The 15,187-nt window shown below is 49.5% G+C and overlaps 1 protein-coding gene across 6 annotated transcripts in view; it reads left to right on the top strand.

The window, feature by feature from the left end:
* The window catches only part of LOC140396252 (voltage-dependent calcium channel subunit alpha-2/delta-4-like), an 820,155-nt gene that overhangs the window by 588,684 nt on the left and 216,284 nt on the right, over positions 1-15,187 (top strand). For all 6 annotated transcript variants that reach the window (XM_072484603.1, XM_072484602.1, XM_072484604.1 and 3 more), the window contains one exon: positions 13,264-13,325. In XM_072484603.1, coding sequence (XP_072340704.1) covers positions 13,264-13,325 — 62 coding nt within the window. The remainder of the gene's footprint in view (positions 1-13,263; positions 13,326-15,187) is intronic.

Below are 15,187 nucleotides of genomic sequence, written 5' to 3'. Positions count from 1 at the left end.
CCTGCGGCCCCTCACCGAGGCAGAGCAGAGGACACTGGACATGGTCATTGGGCCTGAGGAAAGGGCAGTTGCTGGAGTAGAGATCGACATTGGGCGAGGAAGTGAGACTCCACTGGGTTGCAGTTCCCAATGACACATATGTCAACCTCCCCCCAATACCATAGTCCCAGAGAGAGGTGGCCCAGTCCCAGAGGGATATGGCGCAGTCACTGGCTGATGTGGCACAGACCCAGAAGGTGGTGGCACAGTCAATGGGTGATGTGGCGCAATTCCAGATGGAGGTGATCCACTCCTTGTGCTCCATGGCCGCGAAAATGCAGGCCCTGGTCGAGACGGCAGCAGGGGTCCAGGAGCGGCAGCGCGAGGTGGCGGGGGAGCCTCAGAGCCTCCGCTCACACCTCCATCCCATGGAGTAGCCAAGGGGCATTTGGGCACTCCAAGGGAGGAGGAGGAGGCGATGAAGCCCGTGCCAGTAACTCCCACAAGGGAGGTGCCGGAATACCGCAGCACCTCAGACTCCTCCCCTCCTGTCCGTGGCTCATCTGGTGGGTAGTGGGCAGAACAGGATAGCACCATGCCACCTGGGACACCCGAGCAGCAGCCGGGCCCATACAGGCCTGGTGGCCCCAGAAGACGCCCGCCAAAGGGGACCCAGGTCACAGGGCTGAAATCACAGCAGGCCGCCTCCACTCCTGATGGATTGTCTGGGGATCCACCTAGATGTGAACCTGGAAGTTATCAGAGCGTTTTTGTGCGCGTTAGCCCTCGCTCACACTTTGTGTGGCCTCCTGTGCAAGCCTGGGTCCCATGTCCTGTCCACGCTCACCCTCCCCGCATCCTCCTCATCAGACAAGACCTGGCGTTCATCATCCTCCTCCAGCATGCCGCCCCTTTGCTGCGTGATGCTGTGGAGGATTCAGCAGACCGCCACAATGCAGGCGACCCTCCAGCACCATATTGGAGGGCCCCTCTAGAGTGTTTCAGGCACCTGAACTGCATCTTCAGGATGCCGACGCATTGCTCAGTCACCCTCCAGGTCGTTGCATGAGCGTCGTTGTAACAGGTCTCTGCGTCGGTCTGTGGCCTCCAGATAGGCATCATCAGCCATGACCGCAGTGGATAACCCCTGTGTCCAGGATGCAACCCCCAGTCAGGGGGGGGCGGGCCTCAAAGAGGCTGGGAATCATTGAGTGTGCCAGAACGAAGGTGTCGTACACACTGCCCGGATATCGGGCGCAGATCACAGATCAGCTGAATGTACATCGAGTGGAACCCTTTTCGGTTTGTGTAGAGCGGCCTGTGATCTGTAGGTGCTCGTAGGGTGACATGCATACCATCGATCACCACCTGGACCCGGGGCATGACGGTGATGGTGGCAAACCCTGCTGCCCAGGCAGCCTGGTCAGCTCGGTCTACACTGAAATGGATGTATTGTGCCGACTGGGCATATATGGCCTCCGTGAAGGCGCGGATCTACCTGTGCACCAAGCTCTGTGAGATCCCGGACAGGGCCTCACCGGGAACGGGTGTCCTCCCCCATTCCCCCACAGTGCCAGGTGCGCCGTGATCTGGCAGATAGGTCGTACTGTCCCCCTGTTCAGCCGGAGTCTTCGAAATCTGGCACATCCTCGAATGACAGGTGCTGCCAGTACACATAGAACATACAGTGCAGAAGGAGGCCATTCAGCCCATCGAGTCTGCACTGACCCACTTAAGCCCTCACTGCCACCCTATCCCCGTAACCCAATAACCTCTCCTAACCTTTTTGGTCACTAAGGGCAATTTATCATGGCCAATCCACCTAACCTGCACGTCTTTGGACTGTGGGAGGAAACCGGAGCACCCGGAGGAAACTCACGCAGGCACGGGGAGAACGTGCAGACTCCACACAGACAGTGACCCAGCGGGGAATCGAACCTGGGACCCTGGCGCTGTGAAGCCACAGTGCTATCCACTTGTGCTACCGTGCTGCCCCTACACGGGAGATCTCATGCGGCGCCTCCTTTGCACCTTCTCCTCCTCCCTGGCCTGTTGGGCGGCCGGCTCTCCATCCTCACCAGCTGCCTTCGGTTCCTCTGGGACAGGCTCCGCTGCTGCAGCTTCCTACTCCTGGAGCAGCTCCAGCTCGTACAGCCTCAGTGCATTCCTCAGGGCTGCAGCGAATAGGATGAAGGCCACCATTGCTGGTTGTATTCTAATATCCATTGTCTGCAGGGGGTGAAAGGTCGACATGTTAGCATCATGCGTAGCCCTGTGCCCAACCAGGTTCAACGGGCTACACGGTCGCCCTGGTTGACACTGCAGACCCTGTCTCCGCATGTCTCCCCTCCTCCATCCCTGCACCCCTGGCCCCCTCAGTGCCTGGCACCATGGGGGCCTTTGGCTCTGGCACCCATCTCTGCTACTAGGGTAACATCGGCTGGCGCTGCCCTTGCCAGAGGTATGCTCCATGCCCCCCCCGTCTGGCACCCCCCCTGTAGGGGCTCCTGTGGGTGTTGCACTTGGATGGACCGAGTGGTGCCCGGCCAGCAGGTGGCAGCTGGTTGGGGGTTGGTATGACGGAGGGTGGGGTGCGAGCTGGTGGGGTGGGAGCACCCATACAGCCGGTGTCACTCTGCAGAACCACAGGCCAAGATGAGTGGTCAGTGGGTTCACAGTAAGATGGCTGCCTTGCAGGCCGCGGCAATGGAGGTCCATGCCTGGATACTGTCCCAGTCCCCCAGAGGTCACCCCGGCCCCACGGCCAGATCCCCCATCACTCCCCTCCTCCATCTCCCCCCCCCCCCCCCCCCCCCCCCCCCCCCCCCCCGGCAGGGCTTCCCCCAGCCAGCCTAACCAGTCAGGACCAGCAGCCTACAGTCACATCTCTTCGTGTTCTCGATTTTTAAAAGCTTAAATGTACCTCGCTGCCAGGAATTGTCCCCAGTGAAGGCGGAGAGTCGCGAAGGCCCCAGAGAATACCGGGTCAGGCCGGTAATGATATGCCAACGGCATTTATTGTACGTGTCAAGTGGAACTGATTGATGCCGCTGTCGAGGCGCTGAGAGAATTGGGAATTGGCATGAACCTGCCACGGTTTCCGTGTCAGAACCGATTCTCCGCCAATCGCGTTTTCCGATTCTGGCGTCAGCCGACGGAGAATCCTGCCCAAGGAAATTTGTCCTCAGAAAACACCAACACATATTTTATGGTATTTAATTTATTTCTCCAAACTGAAAAGAACTAAAGGACTCCCTCTAGAGGGTTGAAGCTAGCTCACTACATCATTATCCTGCCACGTTCATGCTGTTTTAGTGATGACAAAATAAATACATTAAAAAATATCAGTAGCCTGAATCTCCTTGGTGATAAGGTTGAATATTTGGCTATATGGTAGTCAAGGATGTGGAAATGTGGGTGGAATCTGGTTATGCCTGAATCAATGGTATGCTTGACTTTCCTGGACATGATGAAAATGGTGGGTGATCCCTGCAGTTTGACATCAGTTATGAGAGCAGCACTGTCCGTGTGGAGTTTGTACATTATCCCCGTGTTTGCGTGGGTTTCGCCCCCACAACCCAAAGATGTGCAGGGTAGGTGGATTAGCCATTGCCCCTTAATTGGAAAAAGTGAATTGGGCACTCTAAATTTATTTTTTTAAAGTTATGAGAGCAGGACTGTCAGGGTGGCACCACGTAGAAGGCTTATTGTTTGTGAAGGTTCCAATCGGCCCGAAGGTTGCAAGTGACAGGTGTACTGTACTTCACAGTGCCAGAATTCAGGCCCACAAGGCTTGCAAAGCAACCAGTTGCTGTATTAAAAAGTAGCCTTTCCAAAAAACGGATCATAATTCTTCTTTGCAATTCTCTCCCCACAAATATTGCCTGGCCTGCTGAGTATTTCCACCATTTTCTATTTTCTGTTCCATATTTCCAGCATCTGCTGCACTTTTTGATCTTCCTGGTCTTTCACTAAACTACACACTGGAAAAGTCTCACTGAGCTATTGAAGGAGCTGATCTACTTTCTTTCAGATGTTTTTTGTTATGAAAGTACAATGTCCTAGAACGAGCTAACTTACTAGAAAGTCTGTTTTAATAATGATCCAAGTGTTTGACGTTCAGAAGTGAAGAGAGAGGTGTTTGCTTTAAGAGCCAATGAACATAATGAAAAATAATCATTTAGATGAAATATTAAACCCCCTTGTTCTCATATTTTTCTGCTTGTGATCAAAAGAAAATGACTAGTAAATAGTCTAATGTGATTATGGTGACATCAAGAGGCAACACTAATGCTTTGGCTGATGAGGCTGCCAGCTGGGTAAGGATATGGATGACAGGATTGAGATTAGTTTGTTTATGGATCTCTGTTCAATTTTCCTTTTTCTTGATTAGTTTTGTGCTCAAAAACAGGCGACGTGTCAGACAATGAACGTTTTTCCACTGATAGCTGAGTTAGATTAGATGACTGTCAGTGCTCTTTTGCATCAGACCTTTCTTTGTATTGTTCCCAAGTCCAAACTGACAGTCTTATTCATACAATGCCTGTGGCTAATAGCACGATTAGGACAGAGGACCAAAAAGCTTGGTCAAAGAAGTAGTTAAAGGAACAACATATAGGAGGAATGAGAGGTAGAGAGACAGAGAGGTTTGAGGGGGAAATTCCAGAGCTAGGGACCTTGGTAACTGAAGGCGTGGACACTAATTGTGGAACCACTGAAATCGAGGATGCTCAAGCGATCAGAATTAGAGAAAGACAGATATCTTGGAGGACTGAAGAGAATGCAAAAATAGGGTTGGGCAAGGATTTAAGAATTGGGATGAAAATTTTTTAAATTGAGGTATTGTTTAATTGGGAGCCAGTCAGTGATGATGAGTGAATGGAACTTGGTGTGAGTAAGGATACAGGCAACATCTTGATGGTGGTGGTCTGGAACTCACTCCCTGAGACAGTGGTCGATGCAGAAACCCTCATCACTTGAAATGCTGCAACCTACAGACCAGAAAGTGGGATTGGTAAGATTCTACTTTCATCAGCACAGGCACAATGGGTTCGGTGGTCTCCTTTGGAGCCACAAATCTTTTGCATTTCAGTTTTGGAAGACCTCAAGTTTATGGAGAGTCGAATGTGGGTGGCCATCTCGCCGCATGTCGGAATAATCAAGCCTGCAGGCAACAACGGCATAGATGGCGGTTTCAGCAAGAGCTGAACTCAGGCAGGGGTGGAGTTTGGTGATGTTAATTGGCTGAGGTGCCCACAGGTGGTCTTAATGATGGTGCAGTAATATGATCAGAAACTCATTTTGGGCTTAAATGCGACACCAAGGGCAGAAATTTGCATTTGAGTTGGGGCCCTAACGTTGTAGTCGAATGTGAGTCCTGACCTCACACTGTGTTGGGAACAGATGCTGTACATTAATTTTGCCTTGATTCATCAATTAGTGACCAGAGGGAATGTTTGCCATCCAATTAAGGACAGTGCTCAGGCTCTCAAATACCCTCCTGCACGGAAGGAGCTGCAGCCTGCTGTGGCAGGTAAGGGAGAGTGAGGTCACCTTCATCTTGAGGCACCTTCTGTGCGACTTAAGAGATTTAATGGCTACAGGTGGCGGAACAGCAGCATAGAGGTGCCCCCAGGAAAAGCTGTGGCCAGGTAGGTGGGAGGGCCTCAAAAGCTTTGTAGAGCACAGTCTAGCACCACTCTGCCGTTCCATGCAGCTGGCATTTCTGATGCCATGGGAATCCCACATGCAAACTGGAAAATTCCAGTCAGCCTCTAAACAGCCACCTTGATTGGCCTATCCAGTCAGCGAGCAAAATTAAAGCCCAAGCGCCTCTGTTCCCACACACATTGGGCCATGAAAATCCTGCCCCAAGGCTGCATGCACTCTGAAATAAAAACAAAAAATGTTGGATATGCTCAACACACCTGGCAGCAACAGTTTTTTTTAAAGCATTTTTATTCGGCAAATTTTCAACAATTTTGCAAATAAAAGAAAACAGCTCCCCCTAACCCACTCTCAGCAGTCAATGGCAACCAACTCCCGAAAGTGCATGACGAACAAATCCTAACAATTGTTGAACCCCTCAGTTCGAACTTCATCTTCTCCACAGTCAGAAACTCCAGCAGGTCCCCCCACCACATCGAGGCACAAAGTGGAGAAGCTGATCTCCACCCCAACACCCACCTGTGAACAATCAGCAAGGCAAAGGTTAAAACATCTGCCCCCGCACCCACCTGCGGCTTCAGCCGGTCCGACATCGCAAATATGGTTTCTAGGGGACCGGGCTCCAGATCTACATGTAAGACCCCCGGCATCATACTGAAAACTGCCCTCGAAAACCTTTCCAGCTTAGGGCAGGACCAAAACAGACGAACATTGTTCACAGGGCCCCTCCCACACCACTCACAGACATCCCAGCTCGCAAATCGCAACTCTCCCCCATGAACAGATCCTTAATTTCCTTAATCCCACTCTCTTTCCATCCCCAAAATCTTGCATCCATACCTGGCAGCAACTATGAAAAGTGAAACAGAGAGTGCAATTTATCGACTGCATTCTGCTGGAATCGGCACGGGATGCAGCCGATAAATCCCGTGAGAGGTATCTTCTGGGTTTTCCGATGATCTAAGGAAATCTCGTGCAGCATCGCGATCTGGATCCCACCAACAATGCGCGGGACCCAGATTTACAGCGTTAAAACTCTGCTGATGCCACATCTAACTGGGTTCTGGGATCTGCAGGTTTCGTTGAAGAGACCCCAGCCGGTGTAATGCTGAATTAGCAAAGAATCCAGGACGTGAACCAGAAAAATGTTGATTTATTCAAAGTTGTTTCAATTTAAAAGTTATCAGATACATTCCACTCATCAGAGGAAATAGGAGGGCAGCATGTTGGTGCAGTGGTTAGCACTGCTGCCTCACGACGCCAAGCTCCCAGGTTCGATCCCGGCTCTGGATCACTGTCCGTGTGGAGTTTGCACATTCTCCCCATGTTTGCATGGGTTTCGCCCCCACAACCTAAAGGTGTGCAGGCTAGGTGGATTGGCCACACTAAATTGCTCCTTAAAAAAAAATCAGAGGAAATAGTACAGTAATACTATCTGTGGTTACTGCTGGTGTTTTCTGGTCACGACAGCAGAGCAGAGAATACCTAATATTCTTGCAAAGTGGCCCAGGCATCCCCACCCCCACCCTGAAGGCACCTTGACAGGTTTCTGCCTCAGCACTGCTCAAAACACAACATCAGTGCAGATAAAAGCAAATTACTGTGGATGCTGGAATCTGAAACTAAAACAGAAAATACTGGACAATCTCAGCAGGTCTGACAGCACCTGTGGAGAGCGAAGGGAGATAACGTTTCAAGTCTGGATGACTCTTTGTCAAAGCTGTCATGATATGCAGACACACATACAATGATATACAGACAAGGAGCTAATGGACACAGAGAACAGGACATGACCAATAAGCAGGCAGGACACTCAGAGGTGGGATCTGACTATCGAAGACACGAGGCACTCACACTCCACCTCTTTCCACTGATGAACATCTAGAGAGTCAGTCAAGGGTGTTGTTACAATCTCACACCTCCACCACGTGGCTAAGAGCTAGTCTGGTTCAGTCAGACAGAGTAACCACACTTAAGTTAGCAGAGAGTCGAACTCACAGAGAACTGTGCTAACTGTGCTATTAGTTCAATAAACCTGATTGAACTAACTTCAAGGTCTGGAGTATCTTTCTGATCTAAGCTGCATCCAGTTGCAGCCAGTGTTAGACCAGTGTACCTAACATTACATGATACCTGGAAACTATTAATTTAAGGTGGCTTACCTCAGTCCGTTCTGTGATGACCAGCAAATGTATCCCGGCACCATGGAGAAGATTCAGGCTCCTCACCAGCTCATGACCTCTGGCAATCTCAGTGCCAACTGGCGGACATTCAAGCAAAGGTTTCTGCTGTACATCGCAGCCTCAGAACCCGAGGGTGCGTCTGATGCAAGAAAGATCGCGCTTCTCCTCTCAACAGCGGGTGATTAAGCCATCGAGCTCTTCTCCTGGACAAGTTCAATAGTCACTGAGAAGTGGACACCAATGAAATCTTCGAGCGCTACATATTCAAACAACGTCTTCAAGGTAAAGATGAATCTTTCAATGCCTTCTTAACTAGCCTCCGCCTGCTAGCGCTGTCCTACAACTTTGATGATATTGCTGACTCCATGATCAGAGACCAAATCGTGTTTGGAGTTCACTCTGATCCTCTGAGAAAGCAGCTCTTAAAAATCAAGCATATGACCCTGCCAGTCGCGATTGAAACGTGTACAGTGCATGAGCATGCAAAAAATCGGTATTCCCAATACAAATCAGCTGAAAATGAGAAACTTGCCTCCCACGAGGCAGTTAGTGTGCAGGCCATCTCCCGGATGCAGCGCCTGAGCATTGAAGACAGCGGCCATCTCGTGCGCTTTTCCCAGAGCCCCACGCATGCACGATGCGAACGGGATAACGAAGCGGCCGACACCCACACTGCGCAGGTGCAGATGTCTGCCGACTGCACTGCGCATGTGCGACGACATGCACTGCGTCACGACGCCGACGTCATGACGTGCCCGAACAGTGGCAATGATCACTTAAAGGGACACTGCCCTGCAAGAGGCAGGCGATGTTTAAACTGCGGGAAGCCTGGGCACTATGCAGCCTTGTGCAGGTCTGCACCACCAGTCAGGGGCCAGCGCTCCCGATTCAGACGACGGCACGTCCAGAATGTGCAACAACGATTACAGGATTCTGATCCTGGCAGTACAACGGTTCCAGAGGACGAGTGCCTGGAGTCCGCCTACCGAGTGGACATCATTACCACACGTGAACATGCCACACCTAACTCATCTCGCATTCAGTCCACCCTCGCTGTGGATTCGGAGGACGAATGGCGTGCGGTGATGCAGGTCAACCGCTGCTCCATCCAGTTCAAGCTAGACATAGGTGCTTCTGCCAACCTCCTCTCACAGGCAGACTTCAAACGCATCAAGAAGCCCCCCAAGGTTCTTCCAGCAGCCTGCCAGCTCCTGGACTATAACGGTAACGCCATCATGGCACTCGGGTCCTGCCATCTACTTATCTCCAACCGGAGTACCCATGCACGGAGAAGGTTTGAAATTGTCAAGCCGGACAGAGCATCCCTACTGGGCGCGCATGCCTGCAAAAAGCTAAACCTGGTGCAGCGGGTTTATTCAACGACATCCTCCAACGTTAATCTTCAAGCTGGCATTGACGACATCCTCGCTCAGTATCCAGATGTGTTTGACGGGATGGGCACTTTGCCATATCGGTACAAGATCCAACTGCGACCTGATGCCAAGCCAGTGGTCCATGCACCACGCCGGGTCCCGGCTCCGCTGAAGGAGCGCCTGAAGGAACAGCTCAAGGAGCTGCAGCAGTAGCGGATCGTTTCCAGGGTAACCAAACCGACTGACTGGGTCAGCTCGATGGTGGTGGTTAAAAAACCCTCTGGAGACCTGCGCATCTTCATTGATCCCAAGGATCTCAACCAGAATATAATGCGTGAACACTACCCCATCCCGAAGTGGGAGGAACTCACCAGTGAGATGGCACGGTTTTTCACGAAGTTAGATGCGTCACATGGATTCTGGCAAATCCAGATGAATGAGTCCAGCAGAAGGCTCTGCACCTTCAACACACCATTTGGCAGGTACTGTTCGACATCGTCTCGGCATCGGAGATATTTCATCGCATCATGGAGCAGATGATGGAGGGCATCGAAGAGGTTCATGTGTACGTGGACGACGTCATCATATGGTCCACGACCCCTGAGGAGCATGTTTCCCGTCTCCAGCAGGTATTCTGCCATGTCCACGCCAATGGCCTGAAGCTGAACAGGGCCAAATGTTGCTTTGGCATATCGACACTCAACTTCCTAGGAGACCAGATCTCTCAGCAGGGCGATTTCCTTGGCCTTGACACAGACAAGTCAAGGCCATCGCAGCCATGAAGGTCCCGGAAGACAAGAAGGCGGTATTGCGCTTCCTGGGCATGGTCAATTTTCTGGGCTAATTCATCCCAAACATGGCATCACACACCACGGCCCTACGAAACCTAGTGAAGATGTCCACTGCCTTTGAGTGGAAGGTGTCCATCAGGCAGAGAGGTTGGAGCTGAAAGCCAAGCTCACCACTGCACCTGTCTTGGCATTCTTCAACCCAGACAGGGAAACGAAAATCTCGACAGATGCGAGCCAGGATGGCATCGGTGCGGTCCTGCTGCAACGCGATGACACTTCATCCTGGGCACCGGTTGCCTACGCATCAGGGGCAATGACGCCCACCGAACAAAGGTATGCACAAATCGAGAAGGAATGCCTGGGCCTTCTCACTGCCATTCTCAAGTTTCACGACTATGTCTACAGCCTGCCGACATTCACAGTCGAGACGGATCACAGGCCCCTGGTCCACATTGACCTTAATGACATGACGCCTCGGTTGCAGCGCATCCTCCTCAAACTCAGAAGGTACGACTTTGACCTGGTCTACACGCCTGGCAAGGAGCTCATCATTGCCGATACACTGTCCCGCTCCATCACCCTGCCGAGTGAACCACTGAACGTCATCCGGCACATTGAGTCACAGGTTGAGTCGCAGGTGCAGCTGTGTGCTAGCACCCTCCCGGCATCTGATGAGAAGGTGATTCGTATCCGTGAGGAGACAGCCAAAGACCCCCTCTTGCAGCGTGTTATGTAACACCTAGCCAATGGCTGGCAAAAAGGGCAGTGCCCTCAATTTTTCATGTGAAGGACGACCTGATGGTGGTTGATGGTATCCTCCTCAAACTGGACCGGATTGTAATTCCACACAGTCTCCAGAGCTTGGTGCTCCGTCAAATCCATGAGGGCCACCTGTGTGTGGAAAAGTACAGACTCAGAGCCAGACAGGCTGTCTACTGGCCCGGGATCAGCCAGGACATCGCGAACATGGACATTAACTATGCGACCTGTCAACGCTTCCTGCCAGCGCAGAGTAAGGAGACACTTCAGCAGCATGAAATTGAAACCTCTCCGTGGTCCAAGGTTGGCATCAACCTCTTTCATGCAAATGCTCATGATTTCGTGTTAATCATTGATTACTTTTCCAAAAACCCTGAAGTCGTGAAGCTCTCAGACCTCACATCTCGTACCATCATCAAGGCCTGTAAGGGGACGTTCTCCAGGTATCCCATTCACTGTCACGGGCCAGTGACAATGGCCCGTGCTTCAGCAGCCATGAATGGTCTCTGTTTGCCCAGTCGTATCAGTTCAAACATGTCACTTCCAGTCCACACTATCCGCAGTCAAACGGAAAAGTAGAGAAAGGGGTGCACATTGTGAAGCAGCTCATCTGCAAGGCCGTGGATTCTGCGTCTGACATCTACCTTGCGCTGCTTGCATACAGGGCGACCCCACCGTCCACTGGCATGTCGCCGGGTCAACCTCTGATGAACAGGGACCTGCGAACGTCACTCCCAGCCATACATGTGCCCAACCTGGATCACCTCCCGGTGCTGCAGAAGGTGCAGCAACTCCGAGACCGGCAAAAACAGGGCTATGATGCTCATGCCACTGATTTGCCAATGTTATCCCCGTCAGACACTGTTCGGGTCAAGATCCCTGATGGAGGCTGGTCAGCTCCAGCTGTCGTTGTTCGACAGGCTGCCTCCCACTCGTATGTTGTGCGTCTGGCTGATGGTTCTGTTGGCGACGAAACAGACGGGCACTGCGCAAAGTTGCCTGCCCACAACCACATTCTTCTCCGTTTCCTTCTGTTGTTTTGCCACCTCCTGATACCTCGACTCACGAGGCCACCAGTCAGGCTTCAATACTGCCCATCAAGGCGCTGTCGTCCCCACCACCACCTCTCCGGCGGTCGATCAGGGTCAGACGCAAGCCACAGAGACTGGACTTATGAACATTTGTTCTGTTTGCTATGTTCTGTGTTCTCGCATTAGACAGCTGTTTTCACATGTACATATGTTAACATCCACAATGTATATATGTTAATATTGGCCTATTCTTGTAAATACGTTCACATTTGTCATCCAAACATTAAAAAAAAGGGGAGATGTCATGATATGCAGACATACACATAATGATATACAGAGAAGCAGCTAATGGACACAGAGAACAGGGCATGACCAATAAGCAGGCAGGACACTCAGGGGTGGGATCTGACTATAGAAGACATGAGGCACTCACACTCCGCCTCTTTCCACTGATGAACATCTTGAGAGTCAGTCAAGGGTGTTGTTACAATCTCACACCTCCACCACGTGGCTAAGAGCTAGTCTGGTTCAGTCAGACAGAGTATCCACACTTAAGTTAGCAGAGAGTCGAACTCACAGAGAACTGTGCTAACTGTGCTATTAGTTCAATAAACCTGATTGAACTAACTTCAAGGTCTGGAGTATCTTTCTGATCTAAGCTGCATCCAGTTGCAGCCAGTGTTAGACCAGTGTACCTAACACGACAAAAGCTAGAGAGAACTGAAAATGAGGTCAGATTTATACTGTTGTGGTAGGGCATGGCGTGGTGGGGCTGGATAGGGGGCCAGCTCTCGGTGGAGATTGACAAAAATGACTTGGACAGCAAGACAAAGGAAATATAAATGGCGGTGATTAAGGCTAAGAAGGGCGCTGATAAAATGTGTGAATGTCAGAACAAAGTTGAGCAGTGTGACAAAGGGCAACGAAGAACATTTGGAGTGGAGTGGAGGAGGAAGAGCAACAATGGGGAGGGAAAAACAGATCAATGGAAGAAATAAAAATAAAATTTGATTGATAGAAATAAAAATGGGTAAAAGTGGTGGTGAGAGTTCACTGTCTGAAGTTGTTGAACTCAACGTTAAGGTGAGGTGCTGTTCCTCCAGTTTGCGTTGGATTTCACTGGAACATTGCAGCAGGCCAAGAACGGATAGGTGGACGTGAGAGCAGGACAGGGAGTTGAAATGGCAAGCGGCAGGAATGTCTGGGTCCTGCTTGCAAACAGACTGGAGGTGTTCTGCAAAGTGGTCACCCAGTCTGCGTTTCGTCTCTCCAATGTAGAGTAGACTGCATTGGGAGCAGCAAATGCAATAGACAACATCAGTGCACTCACTTCTTGAGCCAGCAGGATTTCTCCCACCATTCCTTCCCCAAAGTGTGGATTATTTCTTTTGCCCTGTGAATTGTTGTAATTTGAAATCATTCCAGAAAAATAAACAATTCGGTTTTTTTAACTAAGTTTAATTATGTAATGTTTTTTCAGCTATTGGCGTACAGATTAATCTCTCAATACTGCGGCGGAAATTCTGGATGACTACACGACAGGTAAGTAACAAACTTTTAGAAGATAAGTAACTCCTCAGATTATTTCATATGAGTTTGTATTTTGCTTACTTACCTTTCTGTCCTGGATACTACCTCAGTTCATTTTCATCTAAATCCATTTAGTTGTCAGAGAGAGGACATTTGTGATTTAACTTATGGCTCAGGCATCACTTTGGTTGTCCACTGTTTCATTAAGTTCCATTGGTATTTTCTGTTCAGATATTAGAAATTAAGAAAATGCCCTAGAATTCCAGTTAATTTTTATGAACAATCATGAATAAATTTATGAAAAGGACATGCTTGATGGGGTGAGTAGATTTTTTCTCAGTTTGTACTGTTTTATATATCCACAAGGCTCATGAGATAGCAAAGCTTCCAGTAACAGTGAAACAGCTGCACAGTTGAACAACACTGCAAGTTGCCTTCACAATGTTAGCCTACATCGGGCTTTTGTCCTTGGGATTCATTATATTCAGACCTCCAGAACCAGTTAAAAAGAAAAGAACATTTAAAAATTATATATATATTTCTACAGTCTGAATTTTTAAACAGACTTGCATACATTTGTTACACAAATACATCTTGAGGTGAAGTTGTGAGACAGGGAGTGGGTTGTTCAATGCCTGACATAATGATCATGCATATGTAATCCTTGTAATTACTGTATTTATTTTGGAACATTTTCACATTTCCGCCATGGACTTTTAAGCCGTGAACTTGAAATTATCACATGATACATTAGCAAACATTATTATATATTAATTCCATTCATTAGTAGAAATTCATGGTTTGCAATGCTTAATAATTGCTCACAATTCTACACACAGTGGTATGATAGACAGCAATATAACCAAGTTTATCAGTGACAAGAAAGATTGGTGGAATAGTAAGCTATGTCGAGGGGAGCATAAAATTGCAAAATGGTGTTTGATGGATGAAATAAGTGAGAAAAACTGTGAGAGATAGACTTTGGTGCAGGTAAGTGTGAGACCATCCATTTTGGCACAAACCAGCATCGATCTGAATGTTTTTTAAATAGTAGGAAGCTATGAGCAGTGAACAGTGATTTAGGAGTTCATGTACATAGATCAGTGACAAGAACCATAATCAAAAAGTCAAATGGAATGTTAGTTTTTATGTCTAGAAAGTGTAGCCATCTGGGATGGCCACTTCCAGAATACAGAATGGACGCTCACAAAGAATGTAGGGAAATGTGGACAATGCTAGACAGCAAGCAGGCACAGTGCCTGAATGTATATTTGGGAAGCAGTTACCAGACGGAATCGAAACTCTGGGTCGATTAGCATATTGATGGCCCATCTCCGAGAAACAAAGGACTAACACTCAGATAGTTCAGTAAGAAGTTTTACAACACCAGGTTAAAGTCCAACAGGTTTGTTTCGATGTCACTAGCTTTCGGAGCGCTGCTCCTTCCTCAGGTGAATGAAGAGGTATGCTCCAGAAACATACATATAGACAAATTCAAAGACGCCAGACAATGCTTGGAATGTGAGCATTAGCAGGTGATTTAATCTTTACAGATCCAGAGATGGGGTAACCCCAGGTTGAAGAGGTGTGAATTGTGTCAAGCCAGGACAGTTGGTAGGATTTCGCAGGCCAGATGGTGGGGGATGAATGTAATGCGACATGAATCCCAGGTCCCGGTTGAGGCCGCATTCATGTGTGCGGAACTTGGCTATAAGCTTCTGCTCGGCGATTCTGCGTTGTTGCGCGTCCTGAAGGCCGCCTTGGAGAATGCTTACCCGGAGATCAGAGGCTGAATGCCCTTGACTGCTGAAGTGTTCCCCGACTGGAAGGGAACATTCCTGCCTGGTGATTGTCGCACGATGTCCGTTCATTCG

Source organism: Scyliorhinus torazame, chromosome 19 (genome assembly GCF_047496885.1).
Source record: "Scyliorhinus torazame isolate Kashiwa2021f chromosome 19, sScyTor2.1, whole genome shotgun sequence".
NCBI lineage: Eukaryota > Metazoa > Chordata > Chondrichthyes > Carcharhiniformes > Scyliorhinidae > Scyliorhinus > Scyliorhinus torazame.
This window is presented reverse-complemented; position numbering and strand designations above follow the sequence as displayed.